The sequence below is a fragment of the Lagenorhynchus albirostris genome, chromosome 12 (genome assembly GCF_949774975.1).
Source record: "Lagenorhynchus albirostris chromosome 12, mLagAlb1.1, whole genome shotgun sequence".
Classification (NCBI taxonomy): domain Eukaryota; kingdom Metazoa; phylum Chordata; class Mammalia; order Artiodactyla; family Delphinidae; genus Lagenorhynchus; species Lagenorhynchus albirostris.
The window spans coordinates 14,364,357-14,378,259 of NC_083106.1; the positions used below are offsets into that span (position 1 = coordinate 14,364,357).

General features: G+C 40.0%; 1 protein-coding gene across 1 annotated transcript in view; it reads right to left on the bottom strand.

Annotated features, from left to right (window-relative positions):
* CCDC170 (coiled-coil domain containing 170) overlaps positions 1 to 13,903 on the bottom strand; it is a 97,291-nt gene that overhangs the window by 20,982 nt on the left and 62,406 nt on the right. Inside the window, 2 exon segments of the mRNA XM_060168068.1 lie at positions 257 to 457; positions 8,691 to 9,008. Of these exon segments, the coding sequence (XP_060024051.1) occupies positions 257 to 457; positions 8,691 to 9,008 (519 nt within the window).

Consider the following 13,903-nt stretch of genomic DNA (forward strand, 5'->3'; position numbering starts at 1 on the left):
CCCCCCAAACCTTCAGAGTCTCATATATAACAGACGTTCAATAAATACCTGTTGAATTTAATTGAATTAACTTGAATCAAGGAAGCTCCAAACAATAGCAAGGAACACCAAAACAACATCCACTGTTCCTTGAAATTTACTCAGAACTCAGAACTTAACCAATCTACCAAAGTACTGCAAAATTCAAAATATTTCCAGGTGAAATTTTATACTGCAGCAGATGTTTCCACCCACAGACATGCCCTCAGGTTATTACTTTTTGCTTCTCGAAATTCAAGTTGTCTCGCAAAACATCTCCAGAGACCAGCTCTCCCTCCAGATGTGTCAGCTGACCCTGAAGAGTCTCCAACTTCTTTTCTGCTTTCTGGGCTCTCTGTAGAGCTCTCTGGTGAAACCCAGACTCATTTCCCAACTGTTCAACAAGCTCAGATATTTGGGCTTCAAGCTGGGAGACCATCTGGAAACAAAGAAACAGAACAAGGATAAGCCTTGTTTCAGATGCAACAAAGTGTTAAAATCTACTGCTTAGCCGAAGGGACAAAACTGTTTATAACACCAGCTTCCAGATTCTCTGCAACAATTAACTTAAAAAAATAGGTAATGGATAGCTGTATTTGCCTCTGCTTGAAATAAATCTACATTCGTTAGCTAATAAAATATTTTACTGGTATTTTTAATTTTTATATAATTCCTTAAACAGGTTCCTCGAGAAGTATTTCGGGAAAACACTTACTCCTAAAACTACTATTAATTTAGGAGTTTCAAAGTTTAGTTGGAAAAAGAATTCAGACAGAAAGTACTTTGAAAACTTTTGAGTTTTCAAAGTACTTTGAGTTTTCCAGAGAAACTCTTTCACCACATATACCAGATTAAGATTATACAATGAGGTAATCTTGATAGGTAACCTTGAGACATTATCAGGAATTCAAGGGCAGAAAGATATTTTTTCAAGCTTTTTTTAGAACTTTCTATTGCATATTGGTTACTCATGCACTGAAGTGCAGTGGTACTGCGTCTGTGCTGAATAGTTTTGGAGTAATGTCATCGTTTCAGCATTTGAAAGGGCAAAATTCCACTAATATAATGACTCTAAATACGGTCAATAGCAGAGTATAAGAAGGCAAGGAAATCTGATCACCACCTCCTCTTCTAAAGCATAAAATCACTATTTCTCCATTAAAGGACCCAAAACTCTACACAACCCCCTACCTTGCCCAACGCTTCCATCCTTTCCTGGAGTTTCCCTCTCTGTCCTGACCTTCCCTTAAACCAAGAACTTAAATTTACCAAACACCTCAAGTACACTTTGAGATTACTCAAATTGATTCTGCCAAATCCAATTTTCAGAAAATGTTGAATTCGATAAAAACACCAAGTTTGAGGTGATAAATTTGTTTGGCTTTGATGGTTTATTTTGGAAGAAGAAAGGGGAAAAGTAGTAGATATTTACATAATACTCAGTACCATTCTCACAGAAATTAATATATCTTGACGGTCTCAGGCTTACAGTCTCAGGTTAAAAAAAAAAAAATTCCTGTTTGCCTATCTACAAACAACCAAATTTAAAGGCAAGAAGACATTCAAGCTGTCTTCAACTATTTTAAAAAGCGATTATATAGAAGAATAGTAGGATTTGTTCTGAGTTGCCCTCAGAGCTCAAGTTGAGGACCAAAACGTATAAATCAAAGAATCTTACTCGAAGGTAAAGAATTTCCCCCAGCCCCAATAATTTCAAAGTGATACATACTCACTGTATAAGAAGATTCATTACGGACAAACACAAAAGTGTAAATAAGCAAAACTAATTCCCATGATCCCACCACCCAGAGGCAACAACTATTAATATTTTTTAATAATTTATTTGTATGTATTGCTAAAATATAGTTGAGATATTATATATGCAATTCTGTGGGTTTGTTTTTACCTCATATTTTAAGCATCTTCACATGTCAGGCAGTGGAGTTCCCAGTCACTGGAGAAGGCTAGAATTTGGCCAATCAAGGAAGGTTAAATTACTTAATCTCTGAACTCTCTAATTTTGTCCTTCTAAGGCTCTCAAGGTCCGAGGCCTATAATTCAATTAATTCTATACTCCTTTGGGTGTTTGAAATCAGCTATTTGATGGCAAGCTGCTCAGCATCATATCCAAGGAATTCCATTTTCAAAGGAAATTTATAATTTCATTATAGACTATGAGGCTTTAAGAACCCTCATTTCATGTTTCCTACCTTTAGTGCAATAGTAGATCTGACCTTAATGCAAAAATGCATTAAGTACCATATACAAAGTAACCTACAGAACAAGGGCTATCAAACAACGTCCTCAAGACACTGGCTCCTAAGGGGCTGTCTAATGATACTATGTTGTACAAGGGATGACACGTTTCTGTGCAACTGAAAATGCGGTTTCACATTGGACTCCCAGTAGAAAGTAAGTCTTTCCACCTGAAGATCCTTCCACAGTTCTCCTATCTCACAGTTCACCTGGCAAAGAGAATGAAACCAAAGAGCTAACAGATGCAGAAAATCTCAGCTGAAGAGATGGAAAACTGTGTGATCACTTAGCCACAGTCAACACGCTGCAGACCTTACCAGAGGAGAGCAAAGTCTTCAATGGAAATCAATCAGTAATGACCTCGAGCAAGTGCAGTAACTAGACTCAGAGAGTGATAATGACCCTGAAGGAAGAAGCAGACACCTGATGTAGACCAGACTGTGGAACAGGGACTTTAAAGTCAGTCCTGATTCCAAGTTCTCACTCTACCACTTACCAGTGTGTTAACTGAAGCAAGAAATTAACCTCTCTGAAACTCATAGACTTTGCTATGATGAGCAGCTGAACTAAATTAGATAATCCGAGTAGCCCGGTATCCCATACCCAACTGAAGTTCAACATATTGCATCCACTTTTTTTTTATTAACATCTTTATTGGAGTATAATTGCTTTACAATAGTGTGTTGGTTTCTGCTTTATAACAAAGTGAATCAGCTATACGTATACATATATCCCCATATCTCCTCCCTCTTGTGTCTCCCTACCACTCTCCCTATCCCACCCCTCTAGGTGGTCACAAAGCACCGAGCTGATCTCCCTGTGCTATGTGGCTGCTTCCCACTAGCTATCTATTTTACGTTTGGTAGTGTATATATGTCCATGCCACTCTCTCACTTCGTAGCAGCTTACACTTCCCCCTCCCCGTGTCATCAAGTCCATTCTCTACATCTGCGTCTTTATTCCTGTCCTGCCCCTAGGTTCTTCAGAGCCTTTTTTTTTTTTTTTTAGATTCCATATATATGTGTTAGCATACAGTATTTGTTTTTCTCTTTCTGACTTACTTCACTCTGTATGACAGTCTTTAGGTCCATCCACCTCACTACAAATAACTCAATTTCATTTCTTTTTATGGCTGAGTAATATTCCATTGTATATATGTGCCACATCTTCTTTATCCATTCATCCGATGATGGACACTTAGGTTGCTTCCATGCCCTGGCTACTGTAAGTAGAGCTGCAATGAACATTGTGGTACATGACTCTTTTTGAATTATGGTTTTCTCAGGGTATATGCCCAGTAGTGGGATTGCTTGGTCGTATGGTAGTTCTATTCTTAGCTGCATCCACTTTTATCATCAGTATTACTCCTCCAGTATGTGGGTTCACTCAGTCCTTTGCTTTTGTCATAGTTTATGGAGCCTTTCAGGAATTATGTTATATCGTGTTTCTCAAACTCTTTTCAGCCCATAGAGCCTGTTTTTCAACTAGAAGTCTTTCTGGTAAAGACAAATAAGGAATAAATGTGTTGAATCAGAGGTCACCCTGGGTGGACCTGAAAGCGTTCCATGGAACCTGCAGACTCAGCAGAGTGTAACTTTTAAAAACACCAGGATGGCTGACCTGTGCAGAACCTACCCAACCTCCCTGCCAAGATTCTGGCGTCCAGAGAGGAGCAAACAGCTATGAACTTCCCTATATTCTATGTACCACAGAACTTACCTTCATACGCTTACCTAGATCTCCATGAATATGATACCACCAAGTCTTTTCAAAGTTAAATTTACATATTTTTATTCAAATAAATTAACATTCCAATCTGACTCAGTTCTTGGGAACACCAAATGCCAATGCCCGGGTGAAAATATGTGTCCCATCGAAACTGTAAAGTTGTGTTGTGTTTCTCACACCAAGAAATGTGATTTTCTTTCCTTTTTTTTTTTCTCCTCCTTTTTCTTAGTACCATTTGTTAATATATCTCTGATACTCTGTGGCACAAGATGTGCCAGGGATTTCAACACTAGAGATACATGGAATAGGGCAGGGAAGAGGGGGTGGATTGTAATAAAGAATACATATCTCAATTCTTTAAAAACAAAAAGAAGGCCCTGAAATAAACCATACTTCAAAAACAAGCAGCTTGGATTTTGGAAGTGAAGTCATAATGCCCTCACAGAATTAATTTACTTCCCAAGGACAAGTAGTTGTTGATTTTTCCAGAGAGGCAACTTTTGCCCTAAGATTAAACCCAATGGAAACACAAGAGCTCAAAACTGAAGAGAGAGCCACTCAGGTCACTTAAGGGCCAGTGCCTTTTCGACATGGACACTTCTCTTCTGATTATTGAAACTAGATTTTCACTTAAGAAATACAAAAAATAAGTTATCAGGAACCAATCAAATTATCCCTCCTTCTTGTCAGTATGTATGGCCAACTTTATGGACAGGCTAGCCCTACACCTGTCATACATAATAAAAGTATGACATACATAATAAAAGTTGTGTATGTCAACTTTTATTATGACTTGAATTGGGTCACCCCAAAAGAGATGTGGGGAAGTCCCCTGGTGCCTCAGAATGTGACCTTGTTTGGAAACAGAATCTTTACAGAGATAATCAAGTTAAAATGAGGTTTTGAGGATGGGCCCTAATCCAATAGGACTGGTGTCCTTATTAAAAGAGGAAATTTGGAAAGAGAGACACACAAGTAGAAGGAAAATTATGTGAAGACACAGAGAGATCATGGTCCATAAGCCAAGGAATACCTGAGGCTACAGAAGCCAGGTGAGAGGCGTGAAACAGGTTCTCCCCTGCGGCACTCAGAAGACACCAATTCCAACACCTTAACTTTGGGGTGAGAGGTGCGAAACAGGTTCTCCCCTGCGGCACTCAGAAGACACCAATTCCAACACCTTAACTTTGGACTTCAAGCCTCCAGAACTGTGAGACAATACATTTCTGTTGTTTAAGCCACTCAGGTAGTGGTACTTTGTCATGGCCATTCTAGGAAACTAATACACTATAGAGGCTGGGAGAGCTGAAATCTCTATCTGTGTACTTTCCCAGATGCCCTTGTAGCCAGGGGTGACTATATAACATAATGCTGGACAATTAAATGTCAAAGGAAGTCTACTTGAAGCTTCTGGGCAAACGTTTGGTTTAGGATACTGGAGGATTAAGAACAGAGCAGAATGATGAGATCAGAAGGGGGAGTGTGGGAGTTGCAGAAACATATCAGGTCCTTTATGGCATCGGATTGCTTCCCCAGAGCTCCCACACCAGACTGGAAAAGCTCCAGTGGAGGATGTACAGCCTTGTGTGTGCTCTAAAGCAGAACAGATGAGCTGTCTAGATAAATTTTTGTAAGGTTGTACTAATTTGTCTATAATGAAGGAGACGACATGGAAATCACTCATGGTCCCGTCTTCTCTGTACAGATCAATTCTCAGCCAGGTGACTAGCCAGTTTGGAAACATCTAAAACTTAAAAAACAAACAAAAAAACACTTTGCCTCAAGATTCTAAACTAAAATCTGAAAACGTCACAGCTTCCTGTCATTGTGTAAGAAACCATTATTTCAAAAACACTTGTTACGAGTGTCCTGAAATTTCAGGCTGCATAACATCGAAATACTCATTTAGAATTCCTGGGAACCCGACAGTAGAACATTCCTCTAAGAGAGTGGTTTTCAACTAGGGACAATTTCACCGCCCACCCCCCAGCCCCAGGGACATTTTGCAATGTCTAGAGACATCTTTGCTTGTCACAAACTGGGGAGAAGAGGAGGTACTATCGGTATCTAGTGGGTAGAAGCTGGAGATGCTGCTAAACATCGTACAATACACAGAACGGCCTTTACAACAAAGGATTATCCAGCTCAGAAAATGTCAATAGCTGAGATACCCTGCTCTAAGATATAGTAAAGCATTTAAAAAGAAAATTAGATTTTGTTGTAATCAGAAAAGCATGGAACAAGTAGAAATGACTTACTGAAAAAGTGTGGGTCGTGTCCTGAGTTCTACCCCGAACTGCAACTAGAGGAGAGTGAAAATGAAGAGCGAAGAGGTAAACAAGAAAAGCAATGTTCAGTAAGTAGGAGTCACGGTGAAGGGGAGAATTTGCCAGGCCCTGAGCACAAGGGTATTACTCAAGAGTGGACTGTGTGTTTATCGACGGCAGCTGGCAGGGCGTTGCAGCCTCCTCAACAAACAGATTCATCAAACTGCAAAGCTCCCATTCTTCAGAAACATTTCTAAGACAATATATGGAATCCATTTTCTCCTGATTTTACTTGAAGAGGAGTCACACAAGGTGCCAGCTATATGCTTGATTTCAGGCTTCTAAATAGTGAGAGCAGCTACTGAAAAAAATTACAGGGTAGGAAAGGTGGACAAAGGCACTAAAAACACTGAATCATTCTCATTTTTATGAGGAGAGGGAGAAGGCATATCCAGCTTAACCAATTTACATCATTTTGCTTTAGAAAATAAACATATACTTCATGCTGACAACTTTATGCCATGTTTCACATGCTGGAATTAAAATAGTTTTGGGAAAATAGAAGAGGGAAGCAATAAAATGAAATGGCAAAGATCCATTAGCTATTGGGAGTACGTCTATTACTATTCAAGGTAAGTCACTTGAAGTTTTTCCCAGTCCTGTAAATAATTCCCTTCCCCAATCCAGGACCTATATGTGTACTGCATCACAAGATAAACTGAGTCACTCTCAGAGACCCACACATGTTACAGGGGTGAACATTTTATATCCACAGAGAATCCTGCACTTGAACAAAGGAGTCACTAGGGCTGCTCCTGGAGTACATGTGAATTTTGCAGTTTTAAAGGGAATTAAAAATGTTTTATAGGGACTTCCCTGGTAGCACAGTGGTTAAGAATCCACCTGCCAATGCAGGGGACACAGGTTCAACCCCTGGTCCAGGAAGATCCCACATGCCATGGAGAAACTAAGCCCGTGCACCACAACTACTGAAGCCCACGCGCTCTAGGGTCCACGAGCCACTATCACTGAGCCCACATGCTGCAAATACTGAAGCCTGTGCACCTTGAGCCCGTGCTCCACAACAAGAGAAGCCACTGCAAGGAGAAGCCCGCGCACCACAACGAAGACCCAACGCAGCCAAAAATAAATAAATAAATAAATTTATTTTTTAAAAGAAGTTTCATCACTAAAGGAAATTTACAAATGCAGCCCCGAACTTTGAGTTAGTGATCACTTTGAGTTTTTTAGGATCATTAAAAGGAGGAAAAGTGTATTTTCTCCTTTCAAGCAAAAAAATGAACTCAATAGAAGAAATAGTTCCTAATGGAATTATACATAGAATTTGGATATTATTTACCTTAAAACCTCATTAATTAGGACTTCAATAATCTGGATTTGAGGATAGTTTAAACAGAGTGTGGGCTGAAATTAACTCAGCTAAGCAAAGCTTTATAGAAAATGAGACTTGTTAATAACATAAATAAGGTAACAAAATTAAGCAAGCTTCAATCATACGTGTGATTTCAACCATTTTTAAATCCACTTGTTAAATAGGTCCCCTGAAAGACTGTTCCAGGTACCAACACATCAGGAAAAGGAGGCGAGAAGGGGAGGAGGGGCCAGGGCAGCAATAGTTAATGTTTAGTATTGCTATTTGCCAGACAGTGTTAAGGACTTCCCAACAATTTTTTTTCATTTAATGCTTACAACAAACAACAACCTGAAGAGGCAGATACAGTTGCAGGTCCAGGAACTCTTATCTACAATTGCAAAATCCAAAAGGATCTGAAAGCTGACGGTTTTTTTCCAAAAGTTATTTGCTAGCAAAGCTTGACCTAACAGGATGTGGCAACAAACCCTGACCTGAAGTGACCGAGGCTATTCACAGTCTTGGTGGGTCCCACGCAGCAGAGCTGCTCACAGCTTTGGCCACAGAAGATGAATGTGGTGATTATGGGGTGCTGTCCCAGACCCCACTGAGGAGGAATATGGAAGGGTGCTTTCTCCATTACCTTTCTGGGGACAATTTTACCTTCCTAAACACTGAAAAATTCTGAATTCAAAACCACAGCAGGCTCCAAGGTTTGCAGACAAGGGGTGTGGACCCTGGGCTGTTCCCGTACAGCAGGCCAGGAAACAAAATCTCAGAGGCTGTCCTCTCAGGAACCTGCCCAAGGTCCCATCTGGAGCAAGTGAGTGTGCAGTAGAGACCAAGATTCAGCCCGGGTAGCTCTGAGTCCAGAACCTGCATGGCAGTATGCGGTCAGGCTTCGGGACTGTAATATATAATCGAAAGTAGTACAACCACATTTAAATGCTACTTTTAACTAACTCAGACAACCCACTCGCTTACTGAGTATGCTGAATGAAGGATCTGACTGTCCTTCAGAAGCCTGTACACAGCCATCGCCCACTCACCCGTTTCCCGCTCTCTTCCCGGTCGCCCATTTCTCGAATCCTCTCCAGAATGGCATCCTCCGTGGGCCTAAGCGTGCCCGAGCTCCTCCTCAGGAGGGCTGCAATTTTCTCCCTAAATGAGGAGTACTCGCTCTGCAAGGCTGTGGCTGCATCCACACTGGCCTTCAAACTCTTCTCCAACTCCAGAGGGCTTCCCTTCAAGAGGTTCAGCTCCTGCTTTGAGGCATCCCAGACCCGCTGGCCAGCAAGCAGCCTTTCCTGGAGGATCTTAACTTCCCCTTCAAGAGCTTCTTTCTCCTCTACAGCACTGAGCAAGTCCTAAAATAATTTCGGAAAGTGAGGACAGTAGCATTATCAGCTAAGGAGGGGAACCTGCATTTGCTTCTCATTTACCTTGCTTGCTAATAAGTTCAAGGAGTTAGGGTTAAATGCTCATTCCATTTTTAATTTTAGGTGCCCTATCCTCTCTTCATAAAGTTGTTCAATTGTAAAGCTATGTTAGGTAAATTTAGATGTCTGAAAAAGAGAAGGGATATAAAATCAGGGCTAGAAAAAAAAAGAAGGAAACTGACATATAAGCCTTTTCTATGTGGACCTCTGGAAAGAGTTAATAAAAACAAATCATTGGCTAACATACTACTAGATTCGATCCATATATAGAATATGTTTACAGGCCTATGTGTTCTTAAGTTTGGTATAAATGGAAATTGATGTTGAGTAAACAGTAAACCCTCAGAGTCCTAATAAGTCACTAAAAGTTATTTGAATGAAGATGTCTCCCCTTAAAACTATTTTAAATAACAGGTAGAATTATCATAAAAAATCATTGTATAAAGGAGAGTAGGGCTTCCCTGGTGGTGCAGTGGTTGAGAGTCCGGCTGCCGATGCAGGGGACACGGGTTCGTGCCCCGGTCCGGGAAGATCCCACATGCCGCGGAGCGGCGGGGCCCGTGAGCCATGGCCGCTGAGCCTGCGCGTCCGGAGCCTGTGCTCCGCAACGGGAGAGGCCACAACAGTGAGAGGCCCGAATACCGAAAAAAAAAAAAAAAAAAAAAAGGAGAGTAAAATCTTTCTTTCAATATTCATTGACTGTGTATCCCCCTGTCTCATAAAAATAAAACCAATACTGATAGGACCCGAAGAAAGGAAGTAGAAAGGAGTAGCCATTTGGTGGGTGGGAGGATTAAGAGTTAGAGGGAGATAGAGTACCATACTGAGAAGAATAATTTCAAAGAATATGATATGTATGATTAGGTTTGTAAAAATAAAGGGCATTGAGAAAGTTACTAGTACACCTACTTCTATTTACTATATGTAGAATGGTCCAAAGAGGCATAAAAAGGATATCTTTAAAATTCATTTAAAAAAAAAAAAAAAACACTTGTGGACATCAAGTTCCCAATTAAGTGAATTCACATCAAATAAGATTAAGCAGTCGGTTAGCCAGCACTGCTATAATACTGTAGTCTAGGTAAATGGCAAACACATTTTTGGTTTTTATTTAAAATAGTATGTTAGGGGCAAAAATAACTAAAAAGAAACCATATCGTCAAATAACAGATTCTACGTCTAAACTGGCCAGTTGACATTTCAGGCTGCTAGTTAAAATGCAATCATCCCTTTTGCATTAGAGCTTGAAGACAGGAAGAATGTTACTTGAAATGCTACCTCCTACCTTTTATTTTAAAAAAAAGAAAGAGAATATCTTCCTTTTTTTTTTCTGGTGATTTTTTTTTTAAATCAAGGAAGTCTTGGGCATCAATTTGAATGAAAAGTCATCCAGTGGATGTAGGTAGTTAGAGAAAGCTGCCCCTTTCTGAGATGTAATAACTAAACTAATTATAGAAACTAGTTTGTGAAATGCTTTGCTTCTCCAGGTCCTGGCACCAGCTCCATTTCCCCACTGCCTTTCCAAATCAGTCATCTGTGCAGAGAAGTCCCATTATTACTGCTAATTAAATTATGTACACTTTATCACAAATACAATATTTTAACACTTTACAGATTTCTTTTCAGATAGTAATACAGTAGTTGCTCAATTAGAGTAACTAGTATCAGCCTTGGCGATAATAAATTGGGCCCATGTATTACTCAGAAACTACCATCTAATGTGTGGTTAGAAAACTGAGGTCCTACGTTCGATGATGCAGGGCTGAAAATTAATCCTAATCCCCTCAGAGTTCTAAAACTTGATAGGAAATTACATATTAACTTTTACATTGAAAGAAAGTCCCTAATGCAAAAGAGGGGAGTTTCCATGACCAATGGAGAGACATTTTTAACCAGGAATTTACAAAAGATCCTAAAAATACACAAAAAATATATCAGGCACTTGAGTACTATAGACTTACTGTCAGTTTGGAATAAACTAATCAATCAGCAGCTTACAGCAGGAGACCAATAAACACCATTAAAATATTTCAGCTATGAGACATTTTTTCCACCCCAATATCAGACTGTTTTCTCACTGCCTTAGAGACCAGGGTCAAAACAGTCTTCTTTAACAAATCCAAAGCACCAATGCTTACGTCTAATAAAAATCAGAAAATTCTTTTGTGGTCATAGAATATAGTGGCACATGGCAGCAGGTCAGATTTTTTTTTTTCTGGACACATTTCAGTCCACAGAACTATATGCTGTTTCTCGTATGAAATGCAGACTCGGGAGCCAGCGACAAGGCCTTGGGGACCTGCTCCCCCAGTGCTCTGATTAAGCGCTTCAGAATTCAGAGGCACGCGGCCGATCTGCTGGAAACAGATGTCCTCAGACTGAAAATGCAATTACTTGTAGAGCTATTGGGAGACAGCGGCTAGAGTCGAGTCTTGTTGCATGGCTACCTCAAGGATACACTGAAGTAATGTGACATTGGTGTCGCCGGCCAGGACCTCGGGACTGCTGTCAGAGCACACTGACACACAGAACAAGAAACAAGTAGCTCCCTGAGAGTAAAATCAGGGCTGACCTCCACAGAAGAAATCGCACAGGCAAATGAGCACAGACCCTATCAAGACAGTGACAGGGATCACTTTAAAAAATTTTTAAATTAACAAATCTTTAGATTCAGTGCTACTAATGCAACAAAGTATAATGACCCCTTCACAATTACTTTTAACAAAAACATTTGTAAATAATAAGATCAAGGTGTTCAATTTAATTTCCCAATTAAATGCATTAAGGAATGAAATCATTCAAAGGTTTGTGTTTTTAAAACACAATTGATTCCTATTACAATGTTGCTAACCATCCTATGGATTTGGATAGGCCTGAGATCAAACTGCCTCTCAAAACTAAAATGACTAATTATCATCAGGGTAGAAAACCTCTGGCTTGAGCTTAATTCATCCAACCCTAGACAAATTTCATAAGATTAAAAATTCGTTGGTTATTTCTACCTACTACAGTTAACATTAACAAATAAACTCAGAAATTCCCCCAAACATGTCCTCTCATACATTGCTGGTGGAAGTGTGAATGGGTATAATTTTGATATAAATATCTAAAACATGTAATATGCACAATATGCTTTGGCCCTGCAATTCCGTGATCTATTAGAGTGGAAGCTGTAGAGTAACATTTTACTTCAAAATGAGGAAGACCTTTCCCAAATCTGAGCTGTCCCAGTGGCATAATCAACCCTGGAAAATAATAAGAATTCAACTTAAATTTGAAATTCCCATTATTGACAAACCCGATACAAGTTAACAATAAGTTTAACTGTCCATGAGGCCAGTGTGTTCCTGGGCTTCGCTTCAGTACTGCAAAACGCTCTGCCCTGAACTGGTCAGACTGTGCCTGGAGGACCATGGACAGTTCCCAGCTGAAATTTCAAGAGGGACATTGTCAAAATGGAATGAGTTCTGCATCACATGCTAGGATTAGACCCATAATAAAAATATTTATGCAATCATGTTATTTTAAATTCTGTTTTAATTTACTTTAAATGTGTTGAATGAACCTAAAGACAAAGCATTGAAAACTTAATTATAGTTACAGAACAGAATGAAAATATTACAAACCTTGACAAGGTAAATACAATAATAAAATAAAAACTGGAATGCAGAACGATGGGAGTAAAAAGTAGGAGGCATTAAATTCATCATATATCATAGCAGAACATCTAAAAATACTATATCAGGTTGTTGAATCAGGAACAGAAATGTATTGTTTTAAAGTCTTAATGGTAATATCAGAGGTTCAAACAAGAGTTTGAGGCTAGAAGTGGAAGGAGAGATGATTTTTAATTTTACTTTGGAGCCTTATGAACATTTTTAATCTTTTATAATACGAGCAGATATCAGCTTAGTGTTTATTTTCATTTTAATTACTCACCATTTTAGAATGGTGAGCTCCTCTAGCTTATGAGCGCCAGGACCCAGACCTACCCACCATCCTGTTGGCACCAGTACTGGGATGCCTCAGGCCAAGTAGCTAGCTGGGAAGGGATACAGCACCACTAGTAGGCTGGCTGGCTGCCTTAGAACCCCATAATCCACTAGCCCACCCACCAGAATGCCCAGGACCAGGCTCCACCCACCTGTGCACCTGCACTAGCCCTGGAACCCCCAAGACCAGCAGCCAGCTGACATTACTTGGCCACAGCCACTAAGAGGCCAACACCAGCTCTGAGATACCTTGGGCCCCTCAGCCAGTCACCCCAGGAACCAACCCCACCCACAGGCAGACAACAGACCCAGGACCACTGCAACCCAGGAACCTGCCATGTCAGGACCCAGCCCACACACGAAGGAGCCAACACCAGCTCTGGGACACCCTGGGCCACTCAGCCAGCACCAATCCCGAGAAACATACAATCTTCCAAGACTGAATCAGGAAGAAATAGAAAATATGAACAGACCAAACATCAGTAATAAAATTGAATCAGTAATTTTAAAACTTCCAACAAACAAAATTCCAGGATCAGATGGCTTCATAGGTGAATTCTACCAAACATTTAGAGAAGAGTTAACACCTATGCTTCTCAAATTGTTGCAAAAAATTGCAAAGGAAGGAACACTTCCAAACTCATTCCACAAGGCCATGTATTATCCTGATACCAGAACCAGACAAAGAATCACTAAAAAGAAAATTACAGGCTAATACCACTGATAAACATAGATGCAAAAATCGTCAACAATAAATTGGCAAATCAATTTTAACACTACATTAAAAGGATCATACCCATGATCAAGAGGGATTTATCCCAGGGATGCAAG